The 16,806-nt window shown below is 40.9% G+C and overlaps 1 protein-coding gene across 2 annotated transcripts in view; it reads right to left on the bottom strand.

Moving 5' to 3' along the window:
- Positions 1-437: 437 nt before the first annotated feature.
- The window catches only part of ZNF615 (zinc finger protein 615), a 36,800-nt gene continuing 20,431 nt past the window's right edge, over positions 438-16,806 (bottom strand). The window contains exons 2-6 of one of the 2 annotated variants that reach the window (XM_082862085.1): positions 15,725-15,920; positions 14,486-14,612; positions 14,116-14,208; positions 8,006-8,101; positions 438-2,883 (exon numbers count right to left, since the gene is read on the bottom strand). In XM_082862085.1, the coding sequence (XP_082718211.1) occupies positions 977-2,883; positions 8,006-8,101; positions 14,116-14,208; positions 14,486-14,612; positions 15,725-15,739 (2,238 nt within the window). In that variant the 5' untranslated portion in view covers positions 15,740-15,920 and the 3' untranslated portion in view covers positions 438-976. Of the gene's footprint in view, positions 2,884-8,005; positions 8,102-8,381; positions 8,507-14,115; positions 14,209-14,485; positions 14,613-15,724; positions 15,921-16,806 lie in introns of both variants that reach the window. The other variant, XM_082862088.1, reaches the window with a different exon arrangement.

Below are 16,806 nucleotides of genomic sequence, written 5' to 3'. Positions count from 1 at the left end.
TTCCTCTATTTGACCTTATATAACCACACAGTAAACTGTGTGGTTATTATAAGATTTTACCTTTGGGAGTAGTGGGCTGAAGGGCATTTAGGAAATCTCTGGAATATTTGTTTTTGTGATTCTAAACTTACTTCAAAATTAAAAGTTATAAAAACATCACATTTATATTAATTTTATAAACCCCCTGATGGTACTTACAAACTTGGTTAAACACATCCAGATCTGTTGTTATACTTAAGAAACGAGTACATTTTTCATTTTGAAGTACTTCAAATATTCTGAAATAACACAAACTTGGAACCAAAGAAATGCAAAAGTTAAATAATGAAAATTCAATCCATGTTGAGAGTAACTGCCACTATGTAAAATTTATAAGATTAATGACAAGGAAACTAGAAATATGGCTGAAGGTATCCTTCAGTTGCTTGTGAGGTGTAGTATCCCTTAAGACTTGTAACAGAATGCTCTCATTCATCATTTCCCCAAGGCTTCTTTCCTTCATTAAGTTGTCTGATATTTTGTTAACGTCCACCATATAGAATGGGTTTCTGCACGGATTTCCTGGCAAATGATAAAGCAATATTTACTGCTGCAAACCCTGCTATATTCATTGCCAGAGGAAAGTATTTCTCTAGTGATAACTGACATCTGTTGAGGTATTACTTCTGGGCAAAGGCTTTTCCACAATTATACTTCTACCAATTAGAAACATTCATTCATTCATGTTCTATGATGATCACATATGATAGGGTTTATTTCCACTGAAGGCTTTCCTAGTCTTTCACACTCATAGGCTTTATCTCAGTATATACTTTTTAGACATAGAATGTCCTAAAATATTTTCACCAAGGCTGATTGTATCTGAGTAGTTTTGTAAATTTTTTCATCAATATAAAATATGAGGTACTTGATCACTAAAGATAATACCACATTCTTTGCATTGTGATTCTTCTCTGCATACTATTATCTTGAGGGTCTACAACCGGCAACAGGCTTCCCCAGAGTGACTACCTGTGAATTCTCTTATGTTTATCAAGGATTGACAAGTGGGCAAAAGCTTTCTCACACTCACTGCATCCATAGGGCCTCTCTCCTGTATGTTTTCTTTGGTGAACACTGAGCCCTGACTTTGTGGTGAAGGTTTTCCCACATTCACTGCATTCATATGGCTTCTCTCCTGTGTGAATTCTCTGATGGGTAATGAGATTATTTTTGCACAAAGAGAATTTTCCACATTCAGTACATGCAAAGAAGTCTTTCCTGAGTGAAATCTCTCATGTCGTATGAGGCATGTCTTCTTCCTAAAGGCTTTACCACACTCGTTGCATTTGTACTGTTTCTCTCCAGTGTGGGTTTGCTGATGTGTACCCAGAGTACTCTTCACGGTGAAGCCCTTGCCACATTCACTGCATATATATGGTTTCTCTCCAGTATGAGTTCGCAGATGTGCAATGAGCTTCCTTTTCGCGGATAAGCCTTTGCCACATTCATTGCATACATAGGGTTTCTCTCCTGTGTGAGTTCGCTGATGTACAATGAGATTGCCCTTCTGAATGAAGCCTTTTCCACAATCACTGCATACATAGGGTTTCTCTCCTGTGTGTGTTCGCTGATGTCCAATCAGCCGGGCCTTGGCTGGAAAGCCTTTTCCGCATTCACTGCACACGTAGGGTTTCTCTCCGGTATGAGTTCGCTCATGTACAATCAGTTGGCTCTTCACAGTGAAGCCTTTCCCACAGTCACTGCATATAAATGGCTTCTCTGCAATATGAGTTCGCTGATGTACAACGAGATCACCCTTCATGGTGAAGCCTTTTCCACATACACTACATACATAGGGTTTCTCTCCTGTATGAGTTCGCTGATGTCTGATGAGAGGGTTCTTCAAGGTGAAGCCTTTTCCACAATCATTGCATGTATAGGGTTTCTCTCCAGTATGAGTTCGCTGATGTGGAATAAGACTCTTCTTCAAGGTGAAACTTTTCCCACATTCACTGCATACAAAGGGTTTCTCACCAGTATGAGTTCGACAGTGTGCAATAAGACGCCTCTTCTCGATGAAGCCTTTTCCACATTCACTGCATATGTAAGGTTTCTCTCCTGTATGAGTTTTCTGATGTGTAGTGAGACTGAACTTTGTAGAGAAGGCTTTTCCACACAGACTGCATCCATGGGGCTTCTCCCCTGTATGAGTTCGCTGATGATAAATGAGCAGACACTTTGTGGTGAATGCTTTCCCACATTCACTACATGTGTAAGGTTTCTCTCCCATATGACTTTTCTGATGTTTATTGAACTGCGATTTCTTGAAGAAGGTTTTATTGCATTCAGTGCACTCATAATGTTTCAGTCCAGTATGAGTTCTTTGATGTTCAGTGAGCCTGGATTTTCTGGAGAAGGCTTTCCCACACAGACTGCATCCATGAGGTTTTTCTCTAGTATGAACTCTCTGATGATCAAAGAGCTGAGACATCTTGAAGAAGGCTTTCCCACACTCACTGCATACATGGGCTTTCTCTATGTTGTGAGTTCTCTGTTGCTTACTAGACTTGGAGTTATTGCTGATGGGTTTTGCACTTACAGGAAATTTAATTTCAGTAAAAGATTGCTCATGGTTAGCATGGAGAAGGGATTTCCCATCTCCATTAAACTCAGCAGAGTTCTTTAAGTTACAGCTTCTCTTCTGGTTTTCAAAACTTATATTTGATATTAAAGGTTTTTCAGTTAAGTCAAACATATCACAATTTTGCTTTAACAGGAAATGACTTTTGCTCTGATTAACAATATTTGCAAATGTATTATGTTCGCAGCATTGTTCCACAGTATTTTGAATGCTGTGATTTGTCAAGTGATGCTGCAGAAGGTCATCAACTTTCCTGATTTCTAGGAAAGAAGAGAAGAAGGAATCATTCCGCAATCTCTCATAATCTTAATTTGGAAGAAAACTGTTTCAAAAATTGCCTTCATGTGAAGTAACTATTTAGTGACAATTCTATGTGTGGTATAAAAAGAAATATATTTGGTCTTCCTCCACACAGCTCCTAAAGCCTTGTAATTTCCTAAGTGTTTAGGATGTTAATGAGGTGACTTAGCATAGGGTTCCTACATAACCTCAGGATGGGACTGACCACCAGAAAGACTAAGTGATTAGAAGGTTGGAACTTTCAGCTCCACCCACTGGCCTCTGAGAAAGGAGAGAGGGCCTAGATATTAAAGCTCTATAAGAACTCTTAACAAAATTTGCTCAACCTTTGGATGGTTGAACACATCCATGTGCCAGGAGGGTGGTGCACCCCAGTTCTGGGGAAAGAAGCTCCCGCATTCAGGAATCCTTCAGACCTTGCCTTCTTGTACCTCTTCATTTCGGACCTTGTACCTCTTCACTTGGTTATAAACATAAGTAAATGTTTCTCAGTTCTCAGAGCCACCCTTGGAAATTAACTGAACCCAAGAAGCGGGTCATGGGAACCTCCAACTTACAGCCAGTTGGTCAGAAGCACAGGTAACAATCTGGACTTGCAATTGACATCTGACATTGGGACAACCATGTGGGACTGAACCCTTAACTTGTAGAATCTGACACTATTTCCACATAGATAGTATCAGAAATGAGTCAAAATTTAGGACACCCAGATTTAATTCTAGGTACAAACCACTGAAGCAAAGGAATAAAGAAGGCAATTGCAGTCTGTGAATCATGGTTAAAGGAGCAATGAATATGTAAGAGGTGGAGGAAATCAGGATATGTTCAAAGAAAAGACAAGGTTCACTGATGGACTTAATGGGAGAAGCATGGAAGAGGTTAAGACTCAAGGATTATTCCACGAATTATGTGGTTTCAGCCACTGGGTAGGTGGAATGCCTCTTAATAATGTGAGGAATATTACTGAAGTCCAGAATGAGAGGAAAATCTAGCACGTATTGTGAAACAAAGTTTAAGATGACTATTACAGGGACTTCCTTGGGGATGCAGTGGTTAAGAATCCACTTGCCAATGCAGGGAACATGGGTTCAAGTCCTGGTCTGGGAAGATCCGAATGCCACAGAGCAACTAAGCCCATGTGCCACAACTACTGAAGCGTGTGCCTATAGCCTCTGCTCCATAACAAAAGAGGCCCGTGCACCGCAGCGAAGAGTGGACCCCGCTTTCTGCAACTACAGAAAGCCCACACGCAGCAATGAAGACCCAACATGGCCAAAAATAAATTAATTAATTAAAAAAAAGATGACTATTACATACCCAAGTACTATATAAACATGAACAGGTTGAATATATAAATCTTTAAAAAGGTTTTATCTGAAAATAGCAATGTGGATATCATCAATATACATTATTCAAAGATAGAGAACTGGATGAGACTGTGTTTAGAAACATGTAGAATAAAGGTGAAGGCACAGGGCCAAGGTTTTAGCCATTCCAACATGTAGAGTTTGGAATCCAATTAAGCCCACCTAAGAGAACCAAACATTGAGTATTGTGATCACGGGTCCCCTGAAGATCCAGGTATATAGAACAAAATACAATGATGAGTAAGATGTGGATCCTCAGCATCTGATTTCAAGGTGAGTGTGACAGACTACTGAAAGACTGGTTATCATAGTCTAACATCTTGCCATCCTTCTTCATTCTGTAGACCACCATTCACCTAACTCTACCAAAGCACTAATTTGAATATTTTAGAATTTCTCTTATTGAAGTGTAGCTGATTTAAAATATTGTATTAGTTTCTGGTGTACAGCAAAGTCATTCATTTATACATACATAAATATATATATTTATATTCTTATCCATTATGGTTTACTACAGGATACTGAATATAATTCCCTGTGCTGTATTGTTTATTCAATTCTACATAAAATAGTTTGCATCTGCTAATCCCAACTAACCTCAAATTTAGAAGAAAGCTTCTGTATTGTTTATTCAATTCTACATAAAATAGTTTGCATCTGCTAATCCCAACTAACCTCAAATTTAGAAGAAAGCTTCTGTAACCAAGATTCCAACTAATAGTCTAGCTGGAACATACCCTATGTTCCTATGTAAAAAGGGAACGTTGGTATGCAGTTACTCCATCCCTGCATCTTGCAAAGAAATGAGTGGCCATGACTGATGACTGGAAGATAACCTCTGAGTCCCTGATATGCTGCCTAATAAGAGTATCTTTTTAGACATGAGGTCTGAAGCCATAACATACAGTTTATACTAACAATGTGATTTGTGGTAGATGCCCGTTTTTTGTATGCCTGAGGCTTTGGACAACACTAACATTCTGATTCTGGGGTCTAGAGACAGCAGGCTTGGGTGAGCTTCCCTGGTTGGCAACACTTCACACGTGTTGTCAAACATTCAAACATCATTGCTGGGAAAATTCAGCACTGTTCACATGACTCCACTGGTAGAGGACAACTGGGAACCTTGTGTGCAGCCTCTCCTGGAGTCTTTCCCATGCACATTTGATCTTTGATGACTTTAATCTGTATCATTTTATTGTCACACATTGTAACCAAGAGTATAAAAGTACATTCCCCTCCCAAATAATGCCTACCTTCTATAAAGTAGGCAAAGTGATCCACTATAAAAATTGTATAATGCCACTCTTCTACTCAAAATCCTGTTTTCTCAAACTATTCAGAAAAGAATCAAGGTCTTGAATGCCCTTGATAGGCAGTTTGTGACCTATGTACCAAAACCCGCAGCTACTACCCTGTTACCCTTAACTCTAGTCATTTTCCCTCTTGTTCACTCCCTTCTACCCATGTAAGTTTCCCCGAAGTTCCTCAAACACATTCCAGATTCAGGTCTTTCAAATTCCCACTGTCTCACATTCTGAAAACTCCTCACCCAGGAAGATTACTCATATCCCTCATCTGTGTGCTCAAAGGCACCTTATCAGATTGCCACTCCCATTCCTAAAAGGGCAGTTCCAAGCCCCAACACCCACTCTTCCATTAGCTGCTTTAATTTTCCTTACAGCAATTTTTACACTAAGACATGTTAGTTACACATTTGTTTATTATTCATTATAGAGTATTTCAATTTAGAACGTACTCTGTGTGAAGGGACAAGATATATATATTTTTCCTTTTTTGTATTGCTATTAGCTTCAAAACTATTATGCTATAAGGCTCTCGAAATGCAAGTTTTAAAGGAGTAAAGCTAGCACATCAATTGCAGAAGCCAATCATATGTATGGAACATATTAAGAATACTTAGGGGACTTCCCTGGTTGTCCAGTGGTAAAGAATCCACCTTCCAATACAGGGGACACGGGTTCGATCCATGGTCGGGGAACTAAGATCCCACATGCAACTAAGCCCACGCACCACAACTACTGAGCTCAAGCGCCACAACTAGAGAGCACACGTGCCACAAACTACAGAGCCCACACGCTCTGGAGCCCATGTGCCACAACCAGAGAAGAGAAAACCCGCACGCCACAACTAGAGAGAAGCCATGTGCCGCAATGAAAGATCCACATGCCTTAAGGAAAATCCTGCATGCCGCAGCTACGAACCAATGCAGCCAAAAAAAAAAAAAAAAAAAAAAGAAGAGGACAAAAACTCTTTACTCTTTATAATCAAGATGATATCATATCACGGGATCATTGAAAGAGAAAGTGTAATCACATATGGCAGGAAACAGGGTTAACTGGGACTAAGTGTCATCAGAATATGACACGAAATTAATCAATTTTATTTCTACATTCTAGCAATGAATAATCTAAAAATGCAATCAAGAAACAATTCCGTTTACTATAATATATAAAAGAATACCAGTTTATTTAGGAATAAATTTAAGAAAGGAAATACAAAATTATATTCTGAAAGTTAAAAAAACATTGTGGAAGACATTAAAGGCCTAATTAGATTTAAAAAGATTCAATGATCATGGAACAGAATGCTAAATATGGTTAAGATGGAATGACTCCCCAAATTGACATACAGTTCAATATAATCCCTATCAAAATCCCAGGCAAATTTTTTTTTCTGTAGAATTTCACAAGCTGATTCGAAAATTCAGATGGAAATTCAAAGGCTCCACAATACTCAAAATAGGCTTGAAAAAGTTGGAGGATTTACATTTTCCAATTTCAAAGCTTACTGCAAAGCTATAATAATAAAGGCTACTAGAAGGATATATACATATAAAATACTCCAAAACTGATGGTGGTGATGGTTGCACAACTATGTGAATATAATAAAACACCACTGAATTATATAACTTAAATGGATAACTTGTTTGATATTATATGAATTAAATCTAAATAAAACTGTTAAAAAATATAAAGTGAGAACAGAAACTTTAGGAAAATAAATACAATGATAACATCTAAGAACTACAGGAGAATCTGAATTAGCAAAACTATGAAGGAAGTTATTTGAAGCAGACAGAAGTTATGACCTAGTTCTAACATGTAGCATGGTAAAAACATCTTTTCTAGCATCCAAGGTGGGGTTGGATGTTATGGTGGGAAATCATTATTTCCTAGCTGGGCAGGAAGAAGGTACACTAGTAAGAAGAGTGATAAATTCAAAGTTCGCTCTTTCCAGAGAGGCCTGGAAAGTGGAATTTCACAGCAAGACAAGTGGTAACACAGAGATCCTGTGATGGTGAATGAAGAAGAGGGAGATTTGAAAATCCTAGGAAGAGGAAAACTATTTAAAGAAAAACAAGATGCATATGAAATAAACAGGGATCAGATCTCAAAAGAGAACAAAGTGATATATTTTCCTATTAACTTCTACAAGGAAAAAGAGTTTTTACACTGGAAGAGAGGTAGGTGGTAGGGCTGCTTATGTTTCCTCAGACACTATCACAGCTCTGACTTCCACAAAGAAAAAGAGTTCTTAACTTCCACAAAGAAAAAGAGTTCTTACACCGGAAGAGAGGTACGTGGTAGGGTTGCTTATGTTTCCTCAGACACTATCACAGCTCTGACGCCTTCTCTCCTGACCAGAGTACGACTTCCCTGGCTGCCCACCTTGCTGGGTCTCACCCACTCACCTGGACAGATTCGACCGTGGCTGTCATCTTCTACTGGCCACAGTTGTTCTCCTCGTTCCAACCTGGAGAGAGCATCTGGTTTGCTGGCTCGATACCCTGTTCATGAAAAATGATAGAAGACTTAGACATACCGAACTGGGCTGGGATACGGCAGAAAGGGATAATGGTACATGGAGGGAATAAACAGGTTTCACATCTGTAACCTCAAGGCTTTTCTCTCAGGAGAGGGGCTATTATACCCTCTAGTCTGGGGCAAGAGAAGGATCTGAGACTCGACCATTGCAGAGGAATGCAGTTAGTCTGAAGAGTTAAGAGGCTGAGAATGGAACGGCCACTGACGGGCACCCTCTGAGGGACCCAGGGGAGCCGTCCTCACCCACGGACAGCAGGTTGCTATAGTTCTCCAGCATCACATCCCGGCACAGGTCCTTCTGACCAGGGTCCAGGAGCTGCCACTCCTCCCATGTGAACTTCATAGCCACGTCGTCATGTCAGGGATTCCTGTCATAACATGGTCTTATTTAGCGAAGTGATGTCCTTTGGGTAATATGGAAAAATGTAAAGGAAATTATTCTGCTCACTTTTGCCATATGGGAAATTAGTGGGTTTTTTTCCTTCACACGGTGTGATAGAGTAAGAATGCTAGTAAGATATTACGTTACTGTGCAGTCTTCCATTCATTCAACTAAAGTTGAAAATTCAAAGAAGTTTTGGTAACGTACCGTTAATTCTTCTAGCTGATGTAAAAACATGTGCAATCTCTATACATGTGAGCATTTGTAAAGAAAAAACCCAGTCTCGTTTCCTTCGCGTGCAGTGAAAACCCAGTCCTCCACTGTGTGCTTCTTCCCTGCGAGTCTCCTTTATTACCCACACAGAACATTTCGTTTCTGACCCTTCTGGTCACCAAATGTGTGGAGACTTTTTCCCCAGAACAAGCAATTCTCTGCCCTACCAGCTGGGTATCCTATAATTTAAATCAATTCTGACACTATCTACCCAGAGATAGCGTCAGATCCCACAGGTTATGGGCTCAGTTCCGTAAGACTTCGCGACCCCCACTTCAGACACCAATCACAAATCCAGGTTGTCACCTGTGCTTCTGACCAGCCAGCTATAGATCAGAGGTTCCAATAACCCCCTCCTCGGGTTCAATTCACTTGCTAGAGGGGCTCACAGAACTCTGGAGAACTTATGTTTACCACTTTATTAAAGGCTATGATAAAGGATATGGGTGAATATCTAGATGGAAGAGATGTGTAGGGAAGGATATGTGGGAAGGGATGCCATGCTTCCACACCATCTTAGGGCACGTCCACATGTTCACCAACCCAGAAGTCCTCTGAACATCATAGTTTGGGGATTTCATGGAGTCTTCATCATGTAAGCATGATCAATCATTAACTCCATTTTCAACCCTTCTCCCTTCTCGAGAGAACAGGGGGTGGGGATAAAAAGGACAAGCTTCTCAAAATGGCTTGGTCATTCTGGTGACCAGCCCTCATCCAGTAGCCCACTCAGAGTCACCTTGCTAGAACAAAGTTACTCCTGTCACCCAGGAAATGACAAGAGTTTCAGGAGCCCTGTGTCAGGAACAGAGGTCAAAGGCCAATATTAAAACCAGAGATGTTCCTAGCGTTCTAATCACTTAGGGAATCACAAGGGTTTTAGGAGCTCTGTGCTAGAAACAGGGGGCAGAGACCAATACATATTTTCTATTACCTCATAAGCATCTATTTACTAATACTGAACTCTATGATTCTTATAAGTATGTGAATAATACAGATTCCTAAATTCACCATTAGCAGTTGAGCCAATACCAAAACCAGTAATGAAGAGATTCCAGATGCAGAATCACAATACATGCTAATTTCAGTAGTTAATATACTAAATGAAACAAAAGAAACTGTATAAAACATGTATAGAGCACAATAGGTTATTAGATGATCAAATCTGTAAAGAAATTATTCTTTAAAGAATATATATGGACACATATGGACACTGACTGATGCATGTGTATAGATTAGGCAGGATTAATATCATATTAGATAAAATGAAGAAACAGCTGCAGGAAACATGTTTTTACATTTATGAGAAGGACAGTTAGGGACTGCAGTTAAGGACCTCACTCACCACATCACCTCAATGGAGAACCATCAAAGTCCTATGTGAACTTGAGACCCAGGTGAACTTGAGACCCATGTGCCATGAAACGTTAACATCCCTTGAGGAACTGCTCTGCTTTTGTAATAGGGAAGAACAAATCTGACTCCATATCAGATCTGTTCCTTTTACTTTAACCTCACTTTAACCGTCGTGCTCTGTTGCCTGTACTTAGTCATGCTGGCTCTGTACATTTTGTAAAAGAATGCTGCCTATAGCTTGAAATATACAAGAACATCCGTGACCTGACCTGAACAGAGAATAACATTTGTCTTGTTCAAGGTTTACAAAAACATGGTGACCTGACCATGACCTGACTTACATGACAGCTGCAAGAACAAAGAATCCAACACCACCAAGAAGTGTGCAATAACTACCCAGGTTCCTCCCTCACCTTGCCTTTAAAAGGCTTTGCTGAAAGCCTTCAAGGAGTTCCAGACTTTTTAAGGCATGAGCCACCTGACTCCTGGCACGGTCAGGCAGTAAACCGTTCTCTGCTCCCAACTCCGACGTTTCAGTATTTGACCTCACTGTGCTTCAGGCACACGGTCTTGCATTCAGTATCAACCTTACCAACAATCTTCATCCATTTTTTCCTCTCCCAGCCTGTATTTACGTAATGTGAAATCTCATTTGCCCTCTACATGCAGCATATCCAGAACCTCACCAACACTGAACCCTCCACACATGCTGCAGTCAACCATTCTCCCTGTCACCATGTTTTTTGCAATAGCCTCCTACAAGGCTTTCCTGCTTGCCCCCTGCCCGCTACTGTCTGCTTTCTACACAGAAGCCAAAAGGATTCCTTGAAAAATGTAAATTATTTCATGTCATTCCAGTACTCAAGAACTCTTCGTGTTTTTTTTTTTAAATTAATCAATTAATTAATTTATTTTGGGGTGCGTTGGGTCTTTGTTGCTGCGTGCAGGCTTCCTCTAGTTGCGGCGAGCAGGAGCTATTCTTCCTTGTGGTGCACGGGCTTCTCATTGTGGTGGCTTCTCTTGTTGTGGAGCATGGACTCTAGGCACGTGGGCTTCCGTAGTTGTGGCTTGCGGGCTCTAGAACGCAGGCTCAGTAGTTGTGGCACACGGGTTTAGTTGCCCCATGGCATGTGGGATCTTCCTGGACCAGGGCTCGAACCTGTGTCCCCTGCATTGGCAGGTGGATTCTTAACTACTGTGCCACCAGGGAGGTCCTCTCCTCGTGTTTTCTCATCTTATTAGGGAGTAAAATCGCGCTTCCTTGAAATGGAATACGTGACCAATCTTACCCCCACCCCCACCCCGCCCCACTGCTACTGCCTCTTTGGCCTTATACCCACCACTTTCCCGAAAGCACACTCTGCTCTGTCCACACAGGCTCCTTAATGTTTCTCAAACTCATTCGTGGCTCAGCCTTTTATACCCGCTAGCCTCTCTACTTGGAAAACTCCTAACCCGGCAGCCTACTAACTTCCCACATTTCTTGGCTCAGAGGCACCTTATCTGAGAGGTGTTCCCAGCCTAAAGAGGAGCCCAGCACCTACTCGTCTGTTATGCTGACTAAAGTTTTGTTTCTTTAAGTTTTACAGAAATATAGTTGATATACAATGTTGTGCTAATTTCTTCTGTATAGCAAAGTGATTCAGGTATACGAATATATTCTTAATCATGTTCTTTCGCATTATGGTTTATCACAGATATTGAATATAGTTCTCTGTGCTACACAGTAGGACCCTGTTGTTTACCCATTTCACATGTAATAGGTTACATATGCTAACCCCAATCCCCCATTCCATCCCTCCCCCACCACTCCTCCCCCTTGGCAACCACAAGTCTGTTCTCTATGTCTGTGAGTCTGTTTCTGCTTTGTAGATATGCTGATTTGTGTCGTATTTTAGATTTCACCTATAAGTGATACAATATGGTATTTGCCTTTCTCTTTGACTTACTTCGCTTAGTATGATAATCTCTAGGTCCATCCACGTTGCTGCAAATAGCATTATTTCATTCTTTCTTTGTGGCTGAGTAGTATTCCACTGTGTATATGTACCACATCTTGTTTATTCATTCATCTCTCAATGGACATTTAGGTTGTTTCCATGTCCTAGCTATTGTGAACAGTGCTGCTATGAACATAGGAGTGCATGTATCTTTTTGAATTATAGTTTTGTCTGGATATATGCCCAGGAGTGGGATTGCTGTATCATATGGTGACTCTGTTTTTAGTTTTCTGAGGACCCTCCATACTGTTTTCCATAGTGGCTGCACCAATTTACACTCCCACCAATGGCGTAGAAGGGTTCCCTTTTCTCCACACCTCCTCCAGTGTTTGTTATTTGTAGACATTTTTTCTTTTTTCTTTTGGCCACCCCACAAGCTTGTGAGATCTTAGTTCCCCGACCAGGGATTGAATCCGGGGCCTTGGCGGTGAGAGCATGGAGTCCTAATCACTGGACCGCCAGGGAATTCCCTGTAGACTTTTTCATCATGGCCATTCTGACTGGTGTGAGGTGGTACCTAACTGTAGTTTTGATTTGCATTTCTCTAATAATTTGTTACTTAATCTTTATCACAGCACTTTTCACCCATTAGATATATTATTTGCTTATTTTTATTCTTTTTTATCTCATACCACCAGCCCCCAAAACACTTGATTAATTTCTTGACTCTTTTTTCTTAGACTAAAAACTTGTGACCTATATGTATACTGTTTTTCACTGGTCTTACCTTCCAGCATACAACAGGCTATCATAAAAATGTAGAGGAATGAATCAAAATATCAATCACATATATGGAACACATTAGGGAGAATTTAAGAAAGAGGGTGGAAATATATCTCTTTGTGAGCATGATGATGTCAATATCATGGAGTTCATGGACAGAAGAAGAACTTTAACTGCCAAGTAGTTTGATTAGCTGGGATAAATGTCATCAGAATACAATGGAAAGAAAAATGAAAATTTTAGGGAAATGAAGACAGTAAGGTCTACAATCAACGAGAAGAAATTTTAAAACTAATAAATACACAAAGGAATTAATTTGAAATAAGGAAGAGTTATGATCAGGTTGAGACCGGAACTGAGAACGTAGCATGTTAAGATAACGTCTCTAGTTAAAAATTCTTCATGAATAGCAGATGCATTTACATAAGACAGCTCTGCAGATGGGGAACATATGAGGTAATGCCTGAATGGCCAGGATGGAGGCTGCATAAGAGTAAGGGAGAATGTAAACTTACAGTGGTTTTCTGGGAGGGAAGATGATCCTGGGTCCTGGCAGTTATTCAGAACCCAGGAGAGCTGCCATCAACATGAGTAAGTTATATAGGTCCCAAGTCTGTGGTGGAGCACACTGGGGAGAGATGAATTTGGGAGTCTTCTCCAGTGACCCTAAGGAGCTTAGCTTATGACAATGAAGAAAACTTTGAAGGTTAGAAGATCATTGGAGAAAATGGAAAACAAAACCTTTGGAGAACCTTAGAGTGGGGACAAGGCACAGTGAAGACCAGTTTACTTTTGGGGCCGGCAGCCAACATGGGGTGAATGTGACAAAGGAAATCAACATTACCAGTGGGACAGAAAGGTGCAGCAGCTAGAACACAGTGAGGAATTCAAAGTTTTCTCTTTGGAGAGAGGCCTTGGAAGGTGGAGTTTCATAGAAAAGGAGGTGGAATTGTATGAAGAAGAAGGAAAAGATATGAGAATCCAGGGAAAAGAAAACTATGTAAACAAAAATCAAGATGGGGGTAAAATAAAGAAGAAACAGATCCCGGAAAAGACAAGAGTCTTCCCTAAGAAGGGATATATTTTTCTCTAAACTCCTACAAAGAAAAAGAGGTCTGACATCGGGAGAGAGATGCACGGAGGCACTGCTCACCCAGCGTCCAACCCCCCCACAGCTGTGACTCTTCTCTGACCAACTACAGTGTGATTTCCACGCCTGTCACCTTGCTGGTCTCTCACTCACCTGAATGGGTTCGACAGTGGATTTCATCTTCCATCATCCATGGTTCTCCGTGATCCAAATTAGAGAGTACGTTTGGCTTTCTGGCTTGATAACCTATTCACCAGAAATGATAGAATATTTAGACCCAGTGAATTGGGCTTGGGGTCTGTGAAGACAGAATACTACAGCTGAGGACAAAACAATTTCACGACCTACAGAGTAAATGCTGTGCTCTCAGGAGAAGGGAGAATACCCACTTCTCATGGGCCAGAGAGGGGACTGAAAATCTCCCGCTTCAGAGCATCATAGACACTCCAGAGCTTTCAGAAGCCGAGAAAGGAAACACCACTGACTGGGGACCCTCTGAAGGGCACAGGGGAGCCGTCCTCACCCACAGACAGCAGGTTGCTATAGTTCTCCAGCATCACCTCTTGGTACAGGTCCTTCTGAGGAGGGGTCAGGAGCTGCCACTCCTCCCACGTGAAGTCCACAGTCACGTCGTCAAACGTCAGGGTTTCCTATAGTAACAGTGGTGTTTAATGAAGTGATGTCCTTTTGATGATATGGAAGAAATGTTAAAAGTTTTTCTTCTCATTTCTACTTTATAGGCTGGATCTATATATCTAGGGGGTTGTTTTTGTTGTTGTTGTTTATTGATTGATTGATTGGCTGCGTTGGGTCTTCACTGCTGTGCACGGGCTTCCTCTAGTTGCGGCGAGCAGGGGTTATTCTTCATTGCGGTGTGCGGGCTTCTCATTGCGGTGGCCTATCCTGTTGCAGAGCATGGGCTCCAGGCACACGGGTCTCACAGTTGTGGCACGCGGGCTCAGTAGCTGTGGTGCACGGGCTTAGCTGCTCCACGGCATGTGGGATCTTTCCAGACCAGGGAACGAACCAGTGTCCCCTGCATGGGCAGGCGGATTCTTAACCACTGCGCCACCAGGGAAGCCCCGGTTTGTTTGTTTTTAAGGCACAGGGAACAAGCAAAAGCCTAATAAAATACAAGGATCCAACTAAATATAATTGTGCAGTCAGTCATCCATCCATTTATCATTAGACGTTCTATAACGTATAAAAGTTAAACCTTCTTGTTAACCTAGAAACGCCACATTCATATATATATATGACTAACGCATAAGTCAATGAAATTGGGATGACTAAATCTTTATAGCCAGTTAATCAGAATCTTCTGGGAAATGACTCAAGAAGCCAGAATTATAAGAAACTAACTGTTTAATAAGCATGTTTAAAGTGTATGAAGAAGAAACTTATTTTTTGATATGTGTACTTTGTTATGATTTCAGCCTTTAAATATATCCTTAAGTCAGCTGTGTAATGAACAAAAATAAAAGCAATATAAGAAAAAAGGTAGATTAAGAATCCAGATTTGAACATGGAAACCAAGAGTCAGTCATATTGCAAAGCCTGAGGAAACAGTTCCCATAGAACTGCCCTCGCTTTAGACACTGGCTGCAATTTCTAGGGTCCCCTGGATCACCCTCACTTCAGAAGCAGGCTACAAAGACACCCAGGGTCCCCAAGACACCCTTACATGCAATAATTAGCTAGAATGACTCAGACAACAAACCCATTCGGGAACAAAGGAAAGAATAAAACAAACCAAAGTCACCTGGGCCTGGATCATTTTCTTCCGTCTCTGAAAACAGCTGGCAGCAAGGAGGCTCTGTCGCTGTGTCTTCTGGATCTGCTCTAAATTTCTGTTCTGATACCTGTCTTCAATCAAGCATGTCCCCAGTAATGCTGATACCAAATCCTGTAACTTCTTCCTCCTTCTACTGATTCTTTTGCTCCTGGGGAGTCAGGACCTGTGGTTTGAGGAGAAAATTCAAGCTGAGGGTACATTTCCTCTAGACCCAGATGCTAACGCTGCTCCTGGGCGCTCACCTTAGCCCAACGCCCACAGCATGGCCGAGTGTCCCATTTTTACCCCAGACGACTTTATTCCTCTGCCCAAAAAGCCTAAGATTCTGACTGTGGTGGGGGTATTCCTTTATTCCATGAAGTTGAAGTGCGGTGACTGTCAAAGGAGATGAGGGAAACGAGATCCATCCCCGCAGTAGGCCTCAGGAGCAGGAGACTCTCAGGCAGCTCAATTATACAAAAGGGAGCGTATGGGAGGAGAGGCGCTGGGCACTGCTTTCCTTTAAACCGTGTGCACTCAGGAACCTCCTCAAGCGTTTTTATACACCCTGTGAGTACACACACTTCAGTTTGAAAACCAATGTACTGGGCAAACCAGAAGCACTGTCTTATAAACAATAACGATGATATCTTAGGTTTTAAATACATTTTTTAAAGCACACAATATTGTAAATAAATTGGAAAGTGGTAAATTGAGTTGAGATGCTCTAAGACGCCTGCATTGTTAGAGAAGAGTGTAAAAGTACTAACATAAGAATTTGACAAAGAAAGCTTCCATACTGTATGTAATCTCTAGTGTCATGATGAAAACTAACAATTATCTTAAAGTATATAATTTCCATCCTAACAGAAGGGGGAAACAGAATAAGAAGAAATTCATTCAAAACATGGCAAAAAAGAGAATAAGGAATAGAGAACAAGTGGGGCAAATACCGCGCACTTATATGACTGTTTTAAAACAAAACACTAAGAATTATATTAAGTATATTAAATCAACTATACTCCAATAAAACAAATTTTTTAAATGAATTATATTCAGTATAAACAGAA

This window comes from Leucopleurus acutus (assembly GCF_964270905.1).
Source record: "Leucopleurus acutus genome assembly, chromosome: 20".
NCBI classification, from domain to species: Eukaryota; Metazoa; Chordata; class Mammalia; order Artiodactyla; family Delphinidae; genus Leucopleurus; species Leucopleurus acutus.
This window is presented reverse-complemented; position numbering and strand designations above follow the sequence as displayed.